This window comes from Sphaeramia orbicularis, chromosome 12 (genome assembly GCF_902148855.1).
Source record: "Sphaeramia orbicularis chromosome 12, fSphaOr1.1, whole genome shotgun sequence".
NCBI classification, from domain to species: Eukaryota; Metazoa; Chordata; class Actinopteri; order Kurtiformes; family Apogonidae; genus Sphaeramia; species Sphaeramia orbicularis.
The window spans coordinates 57266727-57283820 of NC_043968.1; the positions used below are offsets into that span (position 1 = coordinate 57266727).

The 17094-nt window shown below is 39.8% G+C and overlaps 1 protein-coding gene across 2 annotated transcripts in view; it reads left to right on the plus strand.

Moving 5' to 3' along the window:
- Window positions 1-1853: 1853 nt before the first annotated feature.
- The window catches only part of slc12a2 (solute carrier family 12 member 2), an 84255-nt gene continuing 69014 nt past the window's right edge, over window positions 1854-17094 (plus strand). For both annotated transcript variants that reach the window (XM_030149823.1, XM_030149824.1), the window contains exon 1: window positions 1854-2429. In XM_030149823.1, coding sequence (XP_030005683.1) covers window positions 1854-2429 — 576 coding nt within the window. The remainder of the gene's footprint in view (window positions 2430-17094) is intronic.

Consider the following 17094-nt stretch of genomic DNA (forward strand, 5'->3'; position numbering starts at 1 on the left):
CATCAGATAATGACCCATTTGGACGTTCAGAGGCTCCATAGTGAATGTGGAAACACCGTCATCTTCTACAACATTGATTCACCAGTAAAACCCATGGAGTTGGATCAATGACAGTGGATGGACACACTTGGTTTATGTTCAGTTAATGACAGATTTTACTGAAAAAGTTACTTTTTCTTCAGTTTTCTCTGTTTTTTGGTATAATAACCCTCAACTTCAATCTGAGCTTTTATGAACATCTGTATCAGGGGTGTCAAACTCATTTTAGTTCAGGGGCCACATACAACCTGATATGATATAAAGTGGGGCGGACCAGTAAAATAGTAGAAATAATAGGATAAGAACTTTTGAGTGAAAAAAGTAAATTCCGTACTGAAAATGTTTACATCTACGAACTATACTTGAACATAACATGAACAAATATGAACAACCTGAAAATTCTTTAGTAAAATAAATGCAGTGTTAACAATATTATGCCTTAGTTTATCATTTACACATGTGAATCACAACTTAGAGATCACGGTGGATCAACAAATACACAAAACATTAAATAACAGGGAGAATATTATTAAAATTCCTCATATTTCTCTTAAGATATTTCAGACATTCACATTTTTTTTTGTAAAAGGCTAGTCTGTAAATGTAAACATTTTTGTGTAATTTTACTTTTTTTACGCTAAAACAAAGAGAAAAATTTGCCATTTTCATTATTTATAGGTTATTATGATAGTATTTGACTAGTCTGATCCACTTTAGACTGAAATAACCTAAAATGATTTTAACATCCTTGATTGTTAATATCTTCAGTGTAATTTTTACATTCAACAAATTCATCCCAGGGGCCGGACTGAACCCTTTGGCGGACCGGATTTGGCCCCCGGGCCACATGTTTGACACCTGTGATCTATGTGATCAGTAAATTAAATATTGGAAAAAAAACTGATTTTCACTGGAAAAATACAAAATACAGAGGATTATTTCACAATAAATGGTGACAAATCACTCAAGAAATGTTCAATATAGAGAAAAAGATCATTTGGGAACTACCACAAAAGTAGCTCTGAGTCTGTATGGGTTCAAGCTGCTGTAAAATAACATCCTTCTTATCTGTTTGACAGAGGTTGGAGTTTTTATAGTCTATGTAAACTCTACATTATGTCAGTGGAAAACGGGAAGACATTCAGTGTTAATCGATCACACATGTACCAGTCCATTATGCAGACAAATGTAGTGAGTATTGGTAGGTCTGTTGGTGCAGTTTCACTCCCTCCTCCTCTGTCACGCACCGATCACGTCACGCCTACTGTTTGAGTATTGTGATGTCTTCTCGCGACACTTTCCTCCTTTTGAAAGAAAGACACGCGAGTGATGATATCTCGCGATGCCCCTCTCAGCGGGAGCCCACCCTACAGTGATGCCGACTGCAGTGTGTATAATAGCAGCGAGGGAAGCTCGGGGAGTCTAGGAGGAGCTGCGGCAAGGTCGACAACAGCATCCTGCCCCAAACAACACAAACACCCGCGGTGGACCGGAGTCAGTCCAGCGGCGACGAGTGACTGAGAGTGACCGCGGAGATTTGGATTTTACTCCCGCGGAAGAAGAAGGAAGAAAGTGTCGGAAAGTTTCCAGCCTGTAGCCTCATGCTCCGTGGCAGCTAGCGTGCTATTCTTACCGCTCTGTGCACGTCCGCCTTGCGCTCTTTTCTGGCCCGGCAGAGCAGCGTGGTGCCCTCCCTCTGAAGAGGAACCAGCCCCGCGTCTGTCACCGGTCTCCAGCCGTCCTCCGGTTACTTACGACGGTCACGACGTGTTTTATCTCATACGGTTTTCACGTTCACGGGTGTTTTTTGTGCCATGTCAGCACCATCCTCCTCGCCTTCCGCCCCGGCTGAGGGTGCCGCGACGGAATGCGATTTTCTGTCTCCGGATGCGGGGCAAAGGCCGCCCGGTCCGACGCCCAGCCAGAGCCGGTTCCAGGTGGACCTTGTGGCCGAGGCAGCGGGAGCCACCGAAGACAAGTCCCCGAGCTCCGACGCCTCCACCACTGTCCCATCCAGCGATAAGGCCACTCCCGCCGGTCCTCCGGAGGGTGATCCGGGGGCCGGGGGAGAGGAAGCCAAAGGCCGGTTTCGAGTGGTGAACTTTGCGGATCCGAGCGGAGCAGGGAGCCCGGACTCCGCGGAGGCACCGCCGCCGGAGGGGCTCCAGAACGGGGACACGGTGATGAGCGAGACCAGTTTGCATTCGTCCACGGGGGGCCAGCATCACTACCATTATGACACCCACACCAACACCTACTACCTGAGGACTTTTGGCCACAACACCATCGATGCCGTACCCAACATCGATTTCTACCGGCAGACAGCAGCGCCACTGGGGGAGAAACTCATCCGACCGACCCTGTCAGAGCTGCACGACGAGCTGGACAAGGTAAGAGCACACATGGCACCGGGGACACGGACTGAGCACAGAGCTCCACACCGGTGGACTGCACCCCACATGTGATCCAAATCTGGGTTTATGGATAAGATGGGATGCACACATGAGGCAGGCATCATTAAACACAAGGCACTGACTGTCTAATCCACAGCTCGTGCCTTCATATTTGCAGGCAGTGCACATGTGCAGCCACAAAGAACATGTGCTTTGCCTTGAATGCTCCTTCTAGGTCACAGCAGCCCTGTTTTGTTTTTGAAGCTCATTTCAGTGCGAGTACAGAAGCTGGGACTGTCAGAGAGGGAGGCAGGTCTCAGTCAGAGGTGTACACTTGTCACCGTGTTTCCATTACATTTGACTGGAGGGGAATATTTCCAGGTGTGATGACCAGGTGGCAGAGTGTGAATGCCACTGTCTGACTGGCCAGTCTGTGTCACTGCTTGATGGTTCCCAGACATGGATTAAGGCTAATCAAAGGCAAATTCTTGTTTTTCCAAGGGGCTCTTTATTGGATTTTTGTTAAAGTCTTGGACTAGTCTTAATCCACATATGAGAAACGGGCTGAAAGGCTGATGTGTGTCTTGTAGTGTGGAAGGTTTGTTTTGTCAACTAGACAAAGGAGTGTTTCTCATTCGTAAAATTTCACATTATCAATCCCTGACATTCTTTGCAGGTCCATTATGTGGCCAATAATATGTCAACACTTTAGGAGGAGTGTTAGTGCCATGTAGTTTCATGCTTATATATGTATTCTGCTCTGTGACCAGTCCAGGGTTTTGTAAAACCACCATACACCCCATACACCTCCTGCCTATGGAGGTTAGGTGAAAGAGTAGTGGATTATGACAACAGCCAATTCTTATATGATGCATATATGTATACATTTGGGAAAGGTTGGTCTAGAACAGCTGTGTCAGACTCAGTTTAGTTCAGGGGCCACACATGTTTGCTCTCAGATGGGTCGAACCAGTGAAATAATAGCACAATATCCTATAAGCAATGCCAACTCCAAATTTTTCTAATTGTTTTAGTGCAAAAAATAAAAATTTTAAAATTAAAATGAAATTATGAAAATGCTAACATTTCCAAACTATCTTTAAAAAAAAAAAAAAAGAGAGAGAAAGTAATCTGAGCAACCATGAACAACTTCAATTTTCTTAAGAAAAATAAGCACAATTTTAACAATGTTATACTACAACCTATAATTTATACATAAATTACAAAACTTTTACTAAAAGGCAAAATAATGTTCAAATTGTACAGTTTTGAATTTGGAGTTGTCATTATTTCTAGGCTACTATGCTATTATTTTACTGGTCCAACCCACTTGAGATCACATTGTGCTGAATGTGACCCCTGAACTAAAATAAGTTTTTCACACTTAACTGACAAAGTCATTTTAGTAATTTTGCCACTTAGCAAATTCATCCTACAGACCATATGTTTGGCACGCCTGGTCTAGAATATCATAGTTTGTTGCAGCAGTTAAGGTTCGCCATCAGCAGGTCAAGACAGGTAAAGTAAAAACCATCAGGAATGGTTCTTTGTGTGGATGGATCTGCCTATATACTTTTGGCCACACAATGTAAATGTTGTTTACAATTTCTTAGTCATATAAGGACTTGAGTAGAGTTTGCATATCATCTTCAATCGTGTCCCATCATGCATTTCTTTCCTTCAGGCGATGGGAGCTGAATCAACTGATTTTATTTTTTTTTTCTCTGTGGAGGTCCTTTGTTTTCAGTGAAATCAGCCGCTGTATTTGGTCAGGAGGACATTTGGGGACACAGCTGCCTGTGACTAACACATCTCTTAAAGATGCACTGATTCCAGATTTTAGAGTCACTTCTCCCAGAGTGCAATGGGCTACAGAGTGTTTATCTGAGCCTGAGCAGGTCTTAATTGTCAAGGTTACATTTTGATAAACTTCAAAGTGAATGCTGGCAACAGAAGCCTGCTTAATACATCACAGCTCTGATGAATTTGCACTCTGGAGTAGAGAGCCTGTACTGTAAACATGTTGGCTAAGAATAGAAGACATTCATAAAATGCTCTTTGTAATATGTAACAGCCCTTTTTTCAACTTCAGATTCCCCACTGTTTTTTTCCAGTAAGAAGGTTTACAGTTCTTGGATGCCCCTGCAGCAGATGAATATCACAATTTATGACCCTTTGCAAACAGCAGATCTTTGTGTATGACTGTTCTAATAAGTGTGTGTCATAAATGAACACTGTTTGTTTCAGCAGTGTTTAATAGAGTCCAGTCACTGATGATTGGATTTATGAGGCTGTTATTGGTGTCCATGTTATAATTATATTTAACTACAAATTGACTACTGGTAATTTACTGTTTATTATCAACAACCAGTAACATAATGACATTAAAAAAAGTAAAGGGGCAAAAATAATGTTTCCACCCTCCCCCAAGCTATTAAAATCTAACAAACAAGAAAAGTTTTCTAACTGTAATTCATTAGCCAACACATTTTTATTGCAAATACTAAACCTATTTTTAATACACAAGTATAAAAGAAGAATTCACCTGATATTTTTATATTACATATTTTTAATTGGTGTATTTGTTTCTCAAGCATGGTTTCTTAGACACATTTTGGACTATATTGTTAAGCCTTATGTTAATTCCAAAATAAATTATGTTTGTTACTTAGTAGCAGGGTATTTGTGAGACTATTTGATTAGATTTTGGCAAGAAATTTACTGTATAAAAAACCCCGACTGCTACTGATAGATAAAACCAGATGATTTTTAGCCTTTAATAGAAGTAGGGTCATCAAGTCCAAGCTAATGACACAGGCTTAGACTCATCTGAGCTCAGAAAGATGGCATGATGCCGTTACTCAGCTCTGATATCTGTCAATGCAGCTGACATGCATTAGTTAGAAATGATAGAGAAAAGTATTTTTTCATTAGATTGAGACGGTCCTCGCTTTTATAAGTTTTTATAAGTCAGTGTTTACATGTCTGGGTTTATTCAATAAAAGATAGGGAATTTCCAAATGTACTGAAATTCTTTTTGGTCTCTTGGTGACATCGGGTGGTTAACTGGCTTTTCCCTGCTTTGAAAACCAATATCAGCCTCTAATCCTGATGTCTAAACCTGCAGATGAGTCCCACAGGTGTTTTTGACATGCGATTACAGTCTAAAATCAATCTTTAAAAAAAAAAAATTTTAGACCATTTTTAATTACGATTTTTTAACATTACTTTTATAAAATTACAGTCACTTCAGACTTGCTTCATGTGCATTTTTGGGAAAAAGTCATATCGAGCATACTGTAACAAAATTGCACCAATAAGTTCTAATGCAAACTGATTTATTTAGATTTTATAATATAAAAATGACATCTTAGGGGTCAGGAGTAGGGTGTATGTTGGCTGGATTTGGGAGGACTGGTCAGGTTGAGTTAAGACTTAGGTCATCTTTTATAGAAGTGGGTCCAGTTTGATGCATGGGTTTTCCATCACCATGAGCAGGATGCCTTTGTCAAGGATCAGCTGTATGGTAACTGAAGAATGGTGGAAAGCAATCTCCTCTCCCTAATCCGTAATCTGTGAAGTGGCTGTTGAGCTGCTCTCATATCCAGCCATCAAGTAGTTTGTGATGAAAAGCTGCTCTCATATTTGTTCAAGGTTGTGTAACTGACAGAGGGCTCCTATTGTGGTTCGTAGTCTGAACATACTGGGTCCTGACGGCTCATATCTAGTACAGTATTAGAACTGGAGTCTGTTTCATCACCACAGTATTACTGCTGCAGATAGGCCCGATGAGCTGATAACAGGACAGCATTTAATTAGCTGCTGGCTCCCGTCCACAGAAGCAGCTTTGTTTGACTCAATATTTGGGAAATGGCTTTTGGACTTTGAATTTCAGGCGGTTTGTGTTGGTTTGAAGGTCATGGCGACCCGGCTGCTTCCACATTATCGGGCCTGTCATCGGAGGGGATTCTCCTGCCTGATCGAAACGCTGAATGGAAATTCCACTGTACCAATTAACTGCGGCCCATGAACTTGTTCTGAATAATCAATGAGCCATTCACTGTGGTGTTGGGACAGTTGAACAGACTGAGTGCTGGGCTCTCAGGGTCCTCTGTGTCTACTGACAGAGGCTCAGATGGGGATCTCCATGAGTGGGACAACCAGTGATGTGATGGGAGATGACCAGCAGGGACACACAGGAATGTCTCATCGTCCTGCTGGATTGCGAGACATTTCTCTGTGACAACACCAGGGTGCTGTAGGCCTGTATCGACAAGCCGGAAGCGAAATGGTGACAGGGCAAATTTATTCAGTCCAGAGCGGCCGAGCAGAAAGCTGCTGTGCTTAAATATTGATGGAACTCACTGTGTGGCTTCACTGTAGCAGCTCTGGTGGGTCTGAAAAGGATGGAACTACACAAACACATACTGTAGCTTAAAAGTTCGTACAATTCTTGAAAGTAAAACCAAAATGGACGTACCTTAAAGTGACCCACTACTATTGACAATAAATGGATGAAACCTCTCTAAAAATACTAAATCTTTACACTTTTTTCAGGAGACATTCAAGTCCAGTTCTTTTCATTTGGGCCATGTAATAAGAGCGTGGGTGGTCCTTCTATAAATTGTGGCTCGTTTAATAAGATTTTGGGGATAACGGGAGATTTGACGTCTGCTGTGTGGGTTTTGATTGACAGGTCCGACTGACAGCTCAGTCAGATGTTCTGAGCTACTTTTAAGTAAATAAAAGGGTTTTTCTAAACGGGTGGCTCAACTGTAGTTATGGTGTAGAGCTTGCACTAACAGGATCACAAAATTATTTTGTTCCACAGCTTTTAGCTTATAGTTTCTTAATTATACCACCTCTTGGGGTAACATATCTACATTACTTTAGTTAATGTCAGCATTGGATTGGAATTGGATTATATGTTGATTATAGCTTACTGGTGCATTTATTCATTACCTGAAGTTAAAAATACTGTACTTGTTCAAAAACTAGTACTGTTGTGTCTGTTTTCACTAATTTATCAGTTGTATTAACTTGGTAGCTTATCACCCTATAATTACAAATATAATACATTCACTTCTGACTGAAAAAACCCAAGATGACTTAAGCCAAAATACTGAATCCATCCTTTTTTATACAGTCTCTGATGGCGACAACTGATAACGAGATGAGAAATGTGAAAAACTGGTCATCAGCTAGTCCACAAATGATGCTAACAGAAGAACAGTGACATTAAAATCATGTGAGCTTAAATTAGTTGTAAATCTTCATTGTTTTGTCAGGTATTTAATTGCTGGAAAATATAAAACAGAACCAGCTGTCACGGTGTTTAAAGGTGCATGTTGATAAAGCATTATCTCACTCTGTCAAAATCATTTAATTAATTTGCTCAAATTAATAAGGTAATCACAGTATCTGCTTTGCGAAGAAACAGTCGAGGTTTTCAGGCCAAAGACAACCTAAATAGACCATATTTAGAGCTGTGGTGGAGATGCTGATCAGAGATATGTGGGTTATACTGGAGGACTTTCAGCTTTTAAATGTCTTCTATAACCGGAGATCAAATCAAGATCACAAAGAAAGCATTTGTGTTCATACTAGTTCTCAAGTTTCTGGCTGCTACCTGTAGAGTTTATTATCCTGTTTGCTGACAGCTGAGCTCCAAAATCACCGTATGTGATACAGGATAGCTGTTTTCAGTGGTCCTCTGCTGTCTCTGGAGTTCACTTAATGAGCTGCTCTTGTCTCCGGTGGTTTTGTCAAGCATCGTAAACCTCTCCCTGCCACCTGTCGCTATGCCAACAGACAAGAAGTTACGTGTATCTGCAAATGCATGCATGTATGTGTCCAGGATGGGATCACAAGACTAGATTTTACAGCAGACGGATGTGCAGTTAGAGATTTCAGTGTTTTAGTTTCAGCTTAATCTGATATTACTGCTCTCCAGTTACAGCGTCTGACTGAAAAGTGAAGCTTGCAAATTTTAGACAATGCAGTTTGACTTCCTGCAAAATTACTGGATCCTGAACTGTATAATTCAGACCCCAGTGTTCTTTGATTGTGTCCTTATGTTCAGGAAACATGTGGTTGTAGTAACTATTAATGAAACACACTGAAAATCTTCAAGAAAATCTCCTAGAGACACAGAGTAAGTTCAAACTGGGTTGCAATTGTGTGAGGTTTTCCTGATAACAGTCTCGAAAACCATCACAGTTTCACAGTATCAGTGTTGCACAGTAGAGCATGAACCATTGTGAAGGCCTTCTGAAACTGTAAGTGTTGTTCATCTTAAAACAAAGTCATTTTTAGGAGTTAAAATGTACTAGAAAACTAATGAAACAAGTGGCAACGAATTCCACTTTACCCAACTTTTGTACTATTGACACAGAAAGTAATATTCACATTCCTTTGTACAACCTTAAACATATGCAAGGACCCATTTATAGAGCTCTAATAATTAGTTTTATTTCGATTTTTACAATGATTCATGAAGTAATTAAAAGGACATGAAACTCTGAGCCATTTTTAATGTAAGTGTCAGTTTGTAAGGTAAAAAAACAAAATGAAAACAGTATGTACAGCATGTTTGGGGGAAAAAGAACATGTGACAAAAAAAAGCATGACTTACTGTAACTTCTCTTCAGAAATATTTAAATCAAACTGCACTTTTGCATAAGTAGGACAGAGAAACTGTCACACAGCGAAGATTCACTGTCTGGTTGCATTAGTTTTACACATTAGATAAACAAATGCACATGGTATGGTTAGAAGTAGTATCATACTATGACCCTGAACTCAGACATTTTCCAGTCCCTGTGCAGTGTTGTCACACTGCTCAGTCAGATTTCACACAGTCAGCATGAATGTGAATCAGACTTCAGATTCCTCAGATAGACTTGATGCTCACATTAATTACAGCGTCTCATCCGTGACCCATTTCATTGTTGTACGCACAGTATCTGCTCAGCCTTACTCACACCTCGCCTGCAGCACTTTGGGCAACATTTACCAGCAGTTTGTGCCAGAATTTTCTGCTCTCGTGTGAATTTATTTAGAGTGCAAGAGAAAGGCTGTTATGAGAGCATATCGAGGCGCGTTAGTCATAATCTGAGGCAGGAATTCATAGACTGCCTCCTGTTGTACTACATGGCCTCAGGAGTTCCCACTCTGTACTTTGGATGTTGTTCAATTTAGTTTAAAAGAGTCAGGAAACTGTTTTTTCTCATTTAATTAAACTTCTTTAAAACTTGGTACCTAATGAATGAAAAGCTGCAACTATAATGATGAATTTGAAGTAAGATATTACTTTATCTATATATATATAAATGTCAGTCTTAATTATTTGAAGTAAACTTACCTGAAATATTTTATTAACTTTACTTAACATCTGCCTCTTCACAGTGATGCACTGTAATGTTTCAGTCATTGAAGCATTACTTCCTGACTTAAATCATCAGACACCTCTATATGTTTGACAACACGTGTCTTTTGGCTGGAATAGTGATGCATGGCAAAGGAAAAGCCTACAGTTCTGGTCAGACGGAGAAGCACACTTACTTCAATATGAAAGACTCTTAAATCATTAGGTTTTTAGATATGAGAAAATGTCACAACACTGACATTTTCAAGGATGTGGCTGAAGGAATGAGAGAGGGAGGCTGAGTTCTCATGGTCAAACAAGTCCATCACTAGCGGTAAATCTGACATCCTGTTTTGACACAAATGAGCCAAACAGGACCGGGGCCTCCAAACACTAATGTGTTAGCAACAAACAACATGTTACCTAATGGGAGTATGCATGGCTGCATGTCAATAGGACCATTAGCACGAACATTCATTTTAATTAAGCGTGTAAATGGCCTGAAAAGAGCAACAGACAGAATATTTTGTGTCTGTAAATTTTGTTGCTCTGCAGATTCAGTCAGGTAACTTCACAGCAGCCTGTTGTTTTAACAGGAAACTTCTTTTAAACCAGAAAATTAAGAAAAGGTGTGAACTGCGCTACGTACGTGCTGGCTAGGAAAAGAAATGGTAACGTCTGTGACAGGAGGTGTTGTGAGGTGAGCAGCACAATGGAACCTCTGTTTGAGGGTTTTTTTTTTTTTTTTCAGCAAATGTGTCCCTCCCCCTGTTCCCACCCCCCATTTCTTTGTTTGGTGTGCTAAGGTTTTACACTGAAACAGGAAGCGGAGGACGCCCTGGGCTTCTGGTGTGGCCTTTGACTGGAGAGGGAGTCCTTTTGTCTCAGCATCAGCCACAGCTGATGGCCTTACAGCTGTTGTAACACACACACACACACACACACACACACACAACACACACGAGGGCTTTGGCAACAGCTTGTAAAGCTGTGTTTGTTTCATTCTGTTCGTGTGTGTGCTTTTGGTGTTTGGAGGACCTGGCTTCCTTCTTATCCTCACATCCAAGTGCGTCACATTGAGCTTGATGTCAGAAATAGCGCAGCAGCCCCGCCTCCTCTCCTGAGACCATTTGTACCAGCTACATGTGCACTAACAAGCTCAAAGTACATGGGAGTTTGACATTTTGGTGTCACCAGAAGTATTTCACATTCACGTCAGATGCCGTCATCAAATAACGACAGAACGTTCACCTGCAAGTTTGGGCTCTTTAACACTAAATACTCACCCACAAACATTTAGCATCAAAGCTGTTTATCCCATCTGTGCAGATTTACGACAGCTGTGACACTTGTTTATTAAAAGGTCTGAATAGATTTGATCTAGGTAAAGCGACACACAGTACAAACTGGCTCTGATTCTATGACATTACATAAACTCCCTGCTGTCCTGATAGTCTCGTTGTTCAGTTCTATGTGTTGTCCTTCACGTCACTGTCTTTATCATTTTTGTGTCCTTTTACATTAAAAACAACCTGAAGGTTTTCACCAGGGATGTTGTGATGTTCATATAGTAAAAGCATAGTATTAGAGCTCTGTGGGGAGGAACTCGTGACAAAAACTGTTTGATTAAATAAATGACATAAAAAATTACTTGATGACAAAAAAGTTTACTCATAACTTATTCTTTGTCGAGACTTTCTGTAACAATAGCTTAAAAATGACTTATGAATCAGTGGTTGTAAAGCTACTATGGTGCTGTGGAGAAATATTTAATGAGCTGTCACACACAGCTATAAAATCATTGGTCCAAATATTGATTAATTGATTGCAAGGTCATTCCTGTTGCTAGTCTGTCTTTCTGTTTGGGATCAAGCCACCTCCTGTTGCCTGAAGGTTTTTATAATTTATTTGGTTAAAGGCTAACCTAACCTAACCTAACCTAGCCTAACCTAACGTTTCTGTGGTAGGGAAAACCTTGTGTAGTAAATAGTACCACCAAAATACCAAAGCAAAAATCTGATGATCAGACACTTTGTACATATCCTTTTTATTTGAGGGTGTTCACTGTGTTGCTTCTATAACCCGATTGTGCAGTGATGTGTACTCAGCTACACTCTGTACAGTAATCTGAGGTTAAAAGAGGAAGTGTGTGTGCAAATTGTGATAGATGGCTGGGTCAGTGTTGCATCATGTGATTACTTGTTTACTGATGTCAGTTTCGTAGCGTTGGAGGCTAAAACCACAAAATACCTGTTGTAATAAACCTAAAGAATTCAAGTTCATACATCAGATCTTTACCCACAGTGAAAAAACAGATGTAACTCACACTCTAAGCTAGTGATGTCCTGATCTGGATTTTTTTGCTTCTGATCCGATTTTTTGGGATTAGTTTTGCCGATACTGATCCGATATGTACTTTTTACAGTGAAATTTTGATTTAAATTTGGAGTCATTTAGAGGTTATACTATTATTTTACTTGAGATCACAATTGGGCTGAATGTGGAGCCTGAACTAAAACAGGTATGATACCTTTGAGTCTTAATAACTTTAGTATAATTTTTTGCACTTTCCAAATTGGGACAAATTAGAACCTTATATTTTCCACTGCTGTAGTGTGTGTATGGACAGGTACATCCAGGTATTATATGGGGGTGCGTTTGGAGCCGTGCATTAATGATATGAAGCGGGTTACTCATGGGTTGGGTTGGGGCAGGTCAACAGAATGTCAGTTTATTTGCAGGGCAGGTTGGGTCGGGTCAAATAATTCCACAAAAGCCCCACGGGTTGAAAGAAAACAGCCTTGCGCATCACAACCAGACCTCATAATGAGTACAAGCGCAGAGTGAAAGTGAAACTTATAGATGCTTTACTAAGTCCTCTAAGCCTCCCACATTTGTACCGCTTTTCCCTACCTCCAGAAACTTTAATTTGAGGGGGCAGTACGTTTGCTTCCCACCTTCCCAAACTGGGCCTAGATTGGCCCGATCCTCGTGACTAAACCCGATCCGATCTTCTAAAAAATGCCAGATCGGCAGCCGATACCGATCTATAGATCAGATCGGGACATCCCTACTCTAAACCTTGATGGGAAATCAGTTGAATTTATCTTCTTTTGTCTGTAGTTGCTAACCTTTTGTTTAGTCTTGATTTAATTCAATTTTTTTAAAAACTCTTATTTGTTTAATTTTTGAAAGGCATTTGCTGTTTTAAATTTAGGAACAAAACCACAGCAGTGTTTAACCTTTGTACTGTTTTTTTGCCGTCCTAAAGTACTCCAGTGACGTTAGTGTTGTCACACATATTTGAGAGGCTTTTAGCAGTTTTCTCTGTGGTGCATTTTTTTTTTTTTTTCCAACAGCAACAGTCTGTGAAATATAATGTTAACAGATGAATATCAAGTGATAAAATGCACCAGAGTTGTCCTGTTTAGAATCCGTTGGTAGCAGTGAGAACAGATCAGCTTCTAATTTGTAAACAGTGTGGCTTTATTGACTAAACCAGGGCTGAACTGTATTGGTTGCCCACTGGCCATAATGGGACTGAAGAAAAAAAAAAAAAAACTGATGTAAAGAACATATTTATGTATGTTTGGCCTACATAATGCTGCTGCTGTCCTGACACATGAGACCTCTGGGGACATGTGCACATGCCAACCCAGCACTTTTGCACTCTGTCACTGAGAATGTAGCATCACTGTTAGGACTGAGTCGACTGGTAATGTGGAACTGAAAGAGCAAAGGTGCAAGAGAAGTGACTTTTGGATGAATTTCAGTGATCACTATATCTGGTGTTAACTTAGGCAGTATTACAAAACTGGTCTCTAATGAATATAACCAAATATAAACTTGTAGATTTTAATGAAGCAATTTAAAGTGTTTCTATGTAGTACTGATAATCCAAACTCAATAGCAGGGAAAAGTCAAGTACCAGAACACACTTAAAAAAACATCAATGAAGCAACACTATGTATCCACATACTGTATCAGTCAGTGAATAAAGTATAAAGCTTATTGTTTACACATATCTGTATTTTGGTGTCAGGTTTTCTTCTTCTACTTCTTAAAAAACAAAAACAAAACAGCTCTTAATTTTGACATTTGTACAAAATAACACTGACGCATCAGCTGATAGTTGACAGAGCTCTGTTAGGTTAGCTCTGTTTTTAGACAGACTGAACCGTGGATCAACAAACAGCAACTTGATAAAGATATTCACGTCACATAATAACTTTATACCTTCATAAGCCTCATAGTCAAACTCACCCATGTAGAAGAAATGCTGCCGTTTCGTCATCAAACTCCAGTTTTTAGATTTCATTTCTTTTCATTTACATTTTGTCTAGTGCTTTGAGCTTTTAGTTTCTTTTTGCACCTAAAAGTTGTATTTCAGTGGTTCTCATCCCATCTGCTCATTGTCTGACACTTTGGTCAAAGACTTAACAGTGTTAGTTTGTCTCACCTTGGGAGACCGGCAGAGTGACTCACTATTCCCTCTGGTGGCCACATGAATCCCCTGGACAGTCAGTAGTCACTTTTCCATAGGACATATGCGCAAAACTTTACCGATATTTACTAAATGTAAAAAAAAAACCCAGAAGTGTTTCATGTCAGTTTTTCCATTAAATCACAAATGCGATGATTTGTTTATTTCTTATTGTGAAATGACATAAGAATTCATTCCATAAACATGGCAACGAACACAAATATCGTGTTGATTTACAGATATATTCATTATTATTATCAGTTACCCCTCTTTCCTGTACTAAATTAAAAAGTGAGTTTTGGCAAAATTGTCGTTTTTTCCATTAGGTAAATTTTTATGCACAAATTATATTTGTGCAATTTGAGGGTCAGTGGAAAAGTGACTAGTGTGAATATGTTCGGATCCTATCAGTACAATTCCAGTACATTGACGTGTCTTCATAGCTCTTTATTCTCAAGACTCTGATGATAACTTAAAGTCAGTTTTTAGTGTTTGAAAGTAGAAATGCTACATATACCTCTTCAACTTCCTTGTATTCACACTCAGTCATACATGCTAATATCGTTTTGCCGTAAGGAATTCACTTTTTTTTTTTAATATGTGTACGATATATGAATGATGCGTGTGAAAAAAAACTTGCACTGACAGATTTTTTTTTTTTATCTTTTTCATTTTTCACCAGTTTGTGCAGGAACTCACTGAACTGACCAACCAGGATACAAACATGTGCTGTATTTTTAAAGATACCTCCCCCCACGCACATGCACCATATTTCATCCTGTGCTTTCTATATGGAGTGGAATTTTTCCCAGTCAAGGAACAAAACAGTCATGACCTTCATAATCACGTTTCCTGTCTCCCTGCAGCCGAGTCCTCCTCTTGCACAGATCGACTGTCGGCTCCCAGCATTGCATAGCTCAGCACTTCATAGAGCACACGCACTATTTTCTCTTCGGGGCTCAGTCACGGTATGAGGGGCGAATGTTGACATCACTCTCTCACATGATACCAGCTGCCTTTCTCCAACTGAGTGCCACAACAAAACCTGCTATGGCTGCTATGAATGGATTCAACTGTGATCCTGGAAGATAAACAAGCAAAACATGTCCTTGAAACAGTACATGCCAGGAATGCTTGAATACATTTATCAGTCAGTTTTCTGAACTTACAAATGGATACTTGAAGCTTGTTTTAACATAGACGTGTGCATTCGTGTGCAGTAATATCCATTCGTTACCAGCTACATTTGTTACTACAACAAAGTAGAAAACCGGGAGTGATTTGCTTCATTTTCATTCTTGTTGTGATTTTGATAAGGTCCAAATGTGCTGCAAATTTTAACACAATTTGCTGAAAATTAGCAAAAAAAAAAAAAATGTGAGTGTATGCACAGACCCATCCACTACTACTGGAAATATTAAGTGTTAGTTCATGAAGAACTTTAATTTTACATTTGAACTGCTCTATACTTGATCAGTTATTAATGACATTCCTGAACTGCTCAGACAAGTCAACTTATTGCAGCAGAAGGTATCGTATGTTTGAAATAGATTTGGAGTCTTTGGTTAGATGTAGCATTTCATGGAATGACATACAACTGGTGCTGCAAAGTTAGGAGGAGCAAGATGTCTTTGACCCAAATTTTGATCACTTTTTTTTGTCCAAAAACCTCAGTTTGGCTTCTCTTTTTTTCCCTCCAAAATACAAATGGCTATCTGACACTTCTGTCTTATTGTTGCATTTCATTGCTGTTTCCCAGTTTCATCTGGCATTTGTATTGGTTTCTTCCATTAATTCAGTGAATTCATCATTATTTATTCACTAGATCTGCTTCCATTATGTCTAATCATGTTTACCTTTTTCTAAATCATTTGCCGCATAGCATAATTGCTGAAGTCATGTTTTTGGCCAGATTGTGATATCTGAGTAACTTTAACTTCACTGCGGCTTCATTTTTCATCATTGACTGTGCCTTAGGCAATTATACTATGAGGCTAACAAAATGCATAGTTTCTACCTCCTCCAATTCAATTTCTTTATTTATCTGTTGGAAGCTTAATATTTATTAGTAGGGATGCACCGATACCACTTTTTTCCAGACCGAGTATGAGTACGAGTACTTACATTTGAGTACTTGCTGATAACGAGTACCGATACGAGTACCTCATAATCCCATTCCAGTTCTTAGTTCCTTTTGTAAATGTGCTTTATTGTCGTTGTCATTAGTCTGACTGGAAAAAGTGCTGCTACTGACATTTAATGTGTTGGAATGAGCGTTTCTCAATTAATCCACCAGGGGGCGCCGCTCTGAATTAACCATACTGGACAAATACCACGAAGAAGAGTAAAGTTTTTTGAGAAGAAGAAGAAGAAAGTCAGTAATAACAAACATTGAGACGACAGAGGCAACACTAATGCGGTACTAATGTTGCAGCGTTTTCGCTGGTAAGGTTTAAAAGCTTCAGCAGGTAGAGAAAAGAGAAATGAGTGATAAGTTTCGTTTTCACTTCCGCTGGCGGGGGTCCGCACTGCTCCGTACACCTGCTGGTATTCTCATTCTGGGTACGCATCCACCAGCCCCTGGAAAATGGATGGAATGTACGCAGAGGACGGACAGAACGCTGCGTCCGTATCTGTCTGTGTCTGTAACGTTACTTGCAGTCAGCGTTACTTTTATCACCGTCATTTATTTTGAAAAATCTCCACACTCTTCACACTCCCCACACATTATTCCACCGCCGCGTACCTGCTGCACTGAACTGGGAATATCAAACGGCTGTAAGTGGTATCGGTGCATTTGTATCAGATATCTT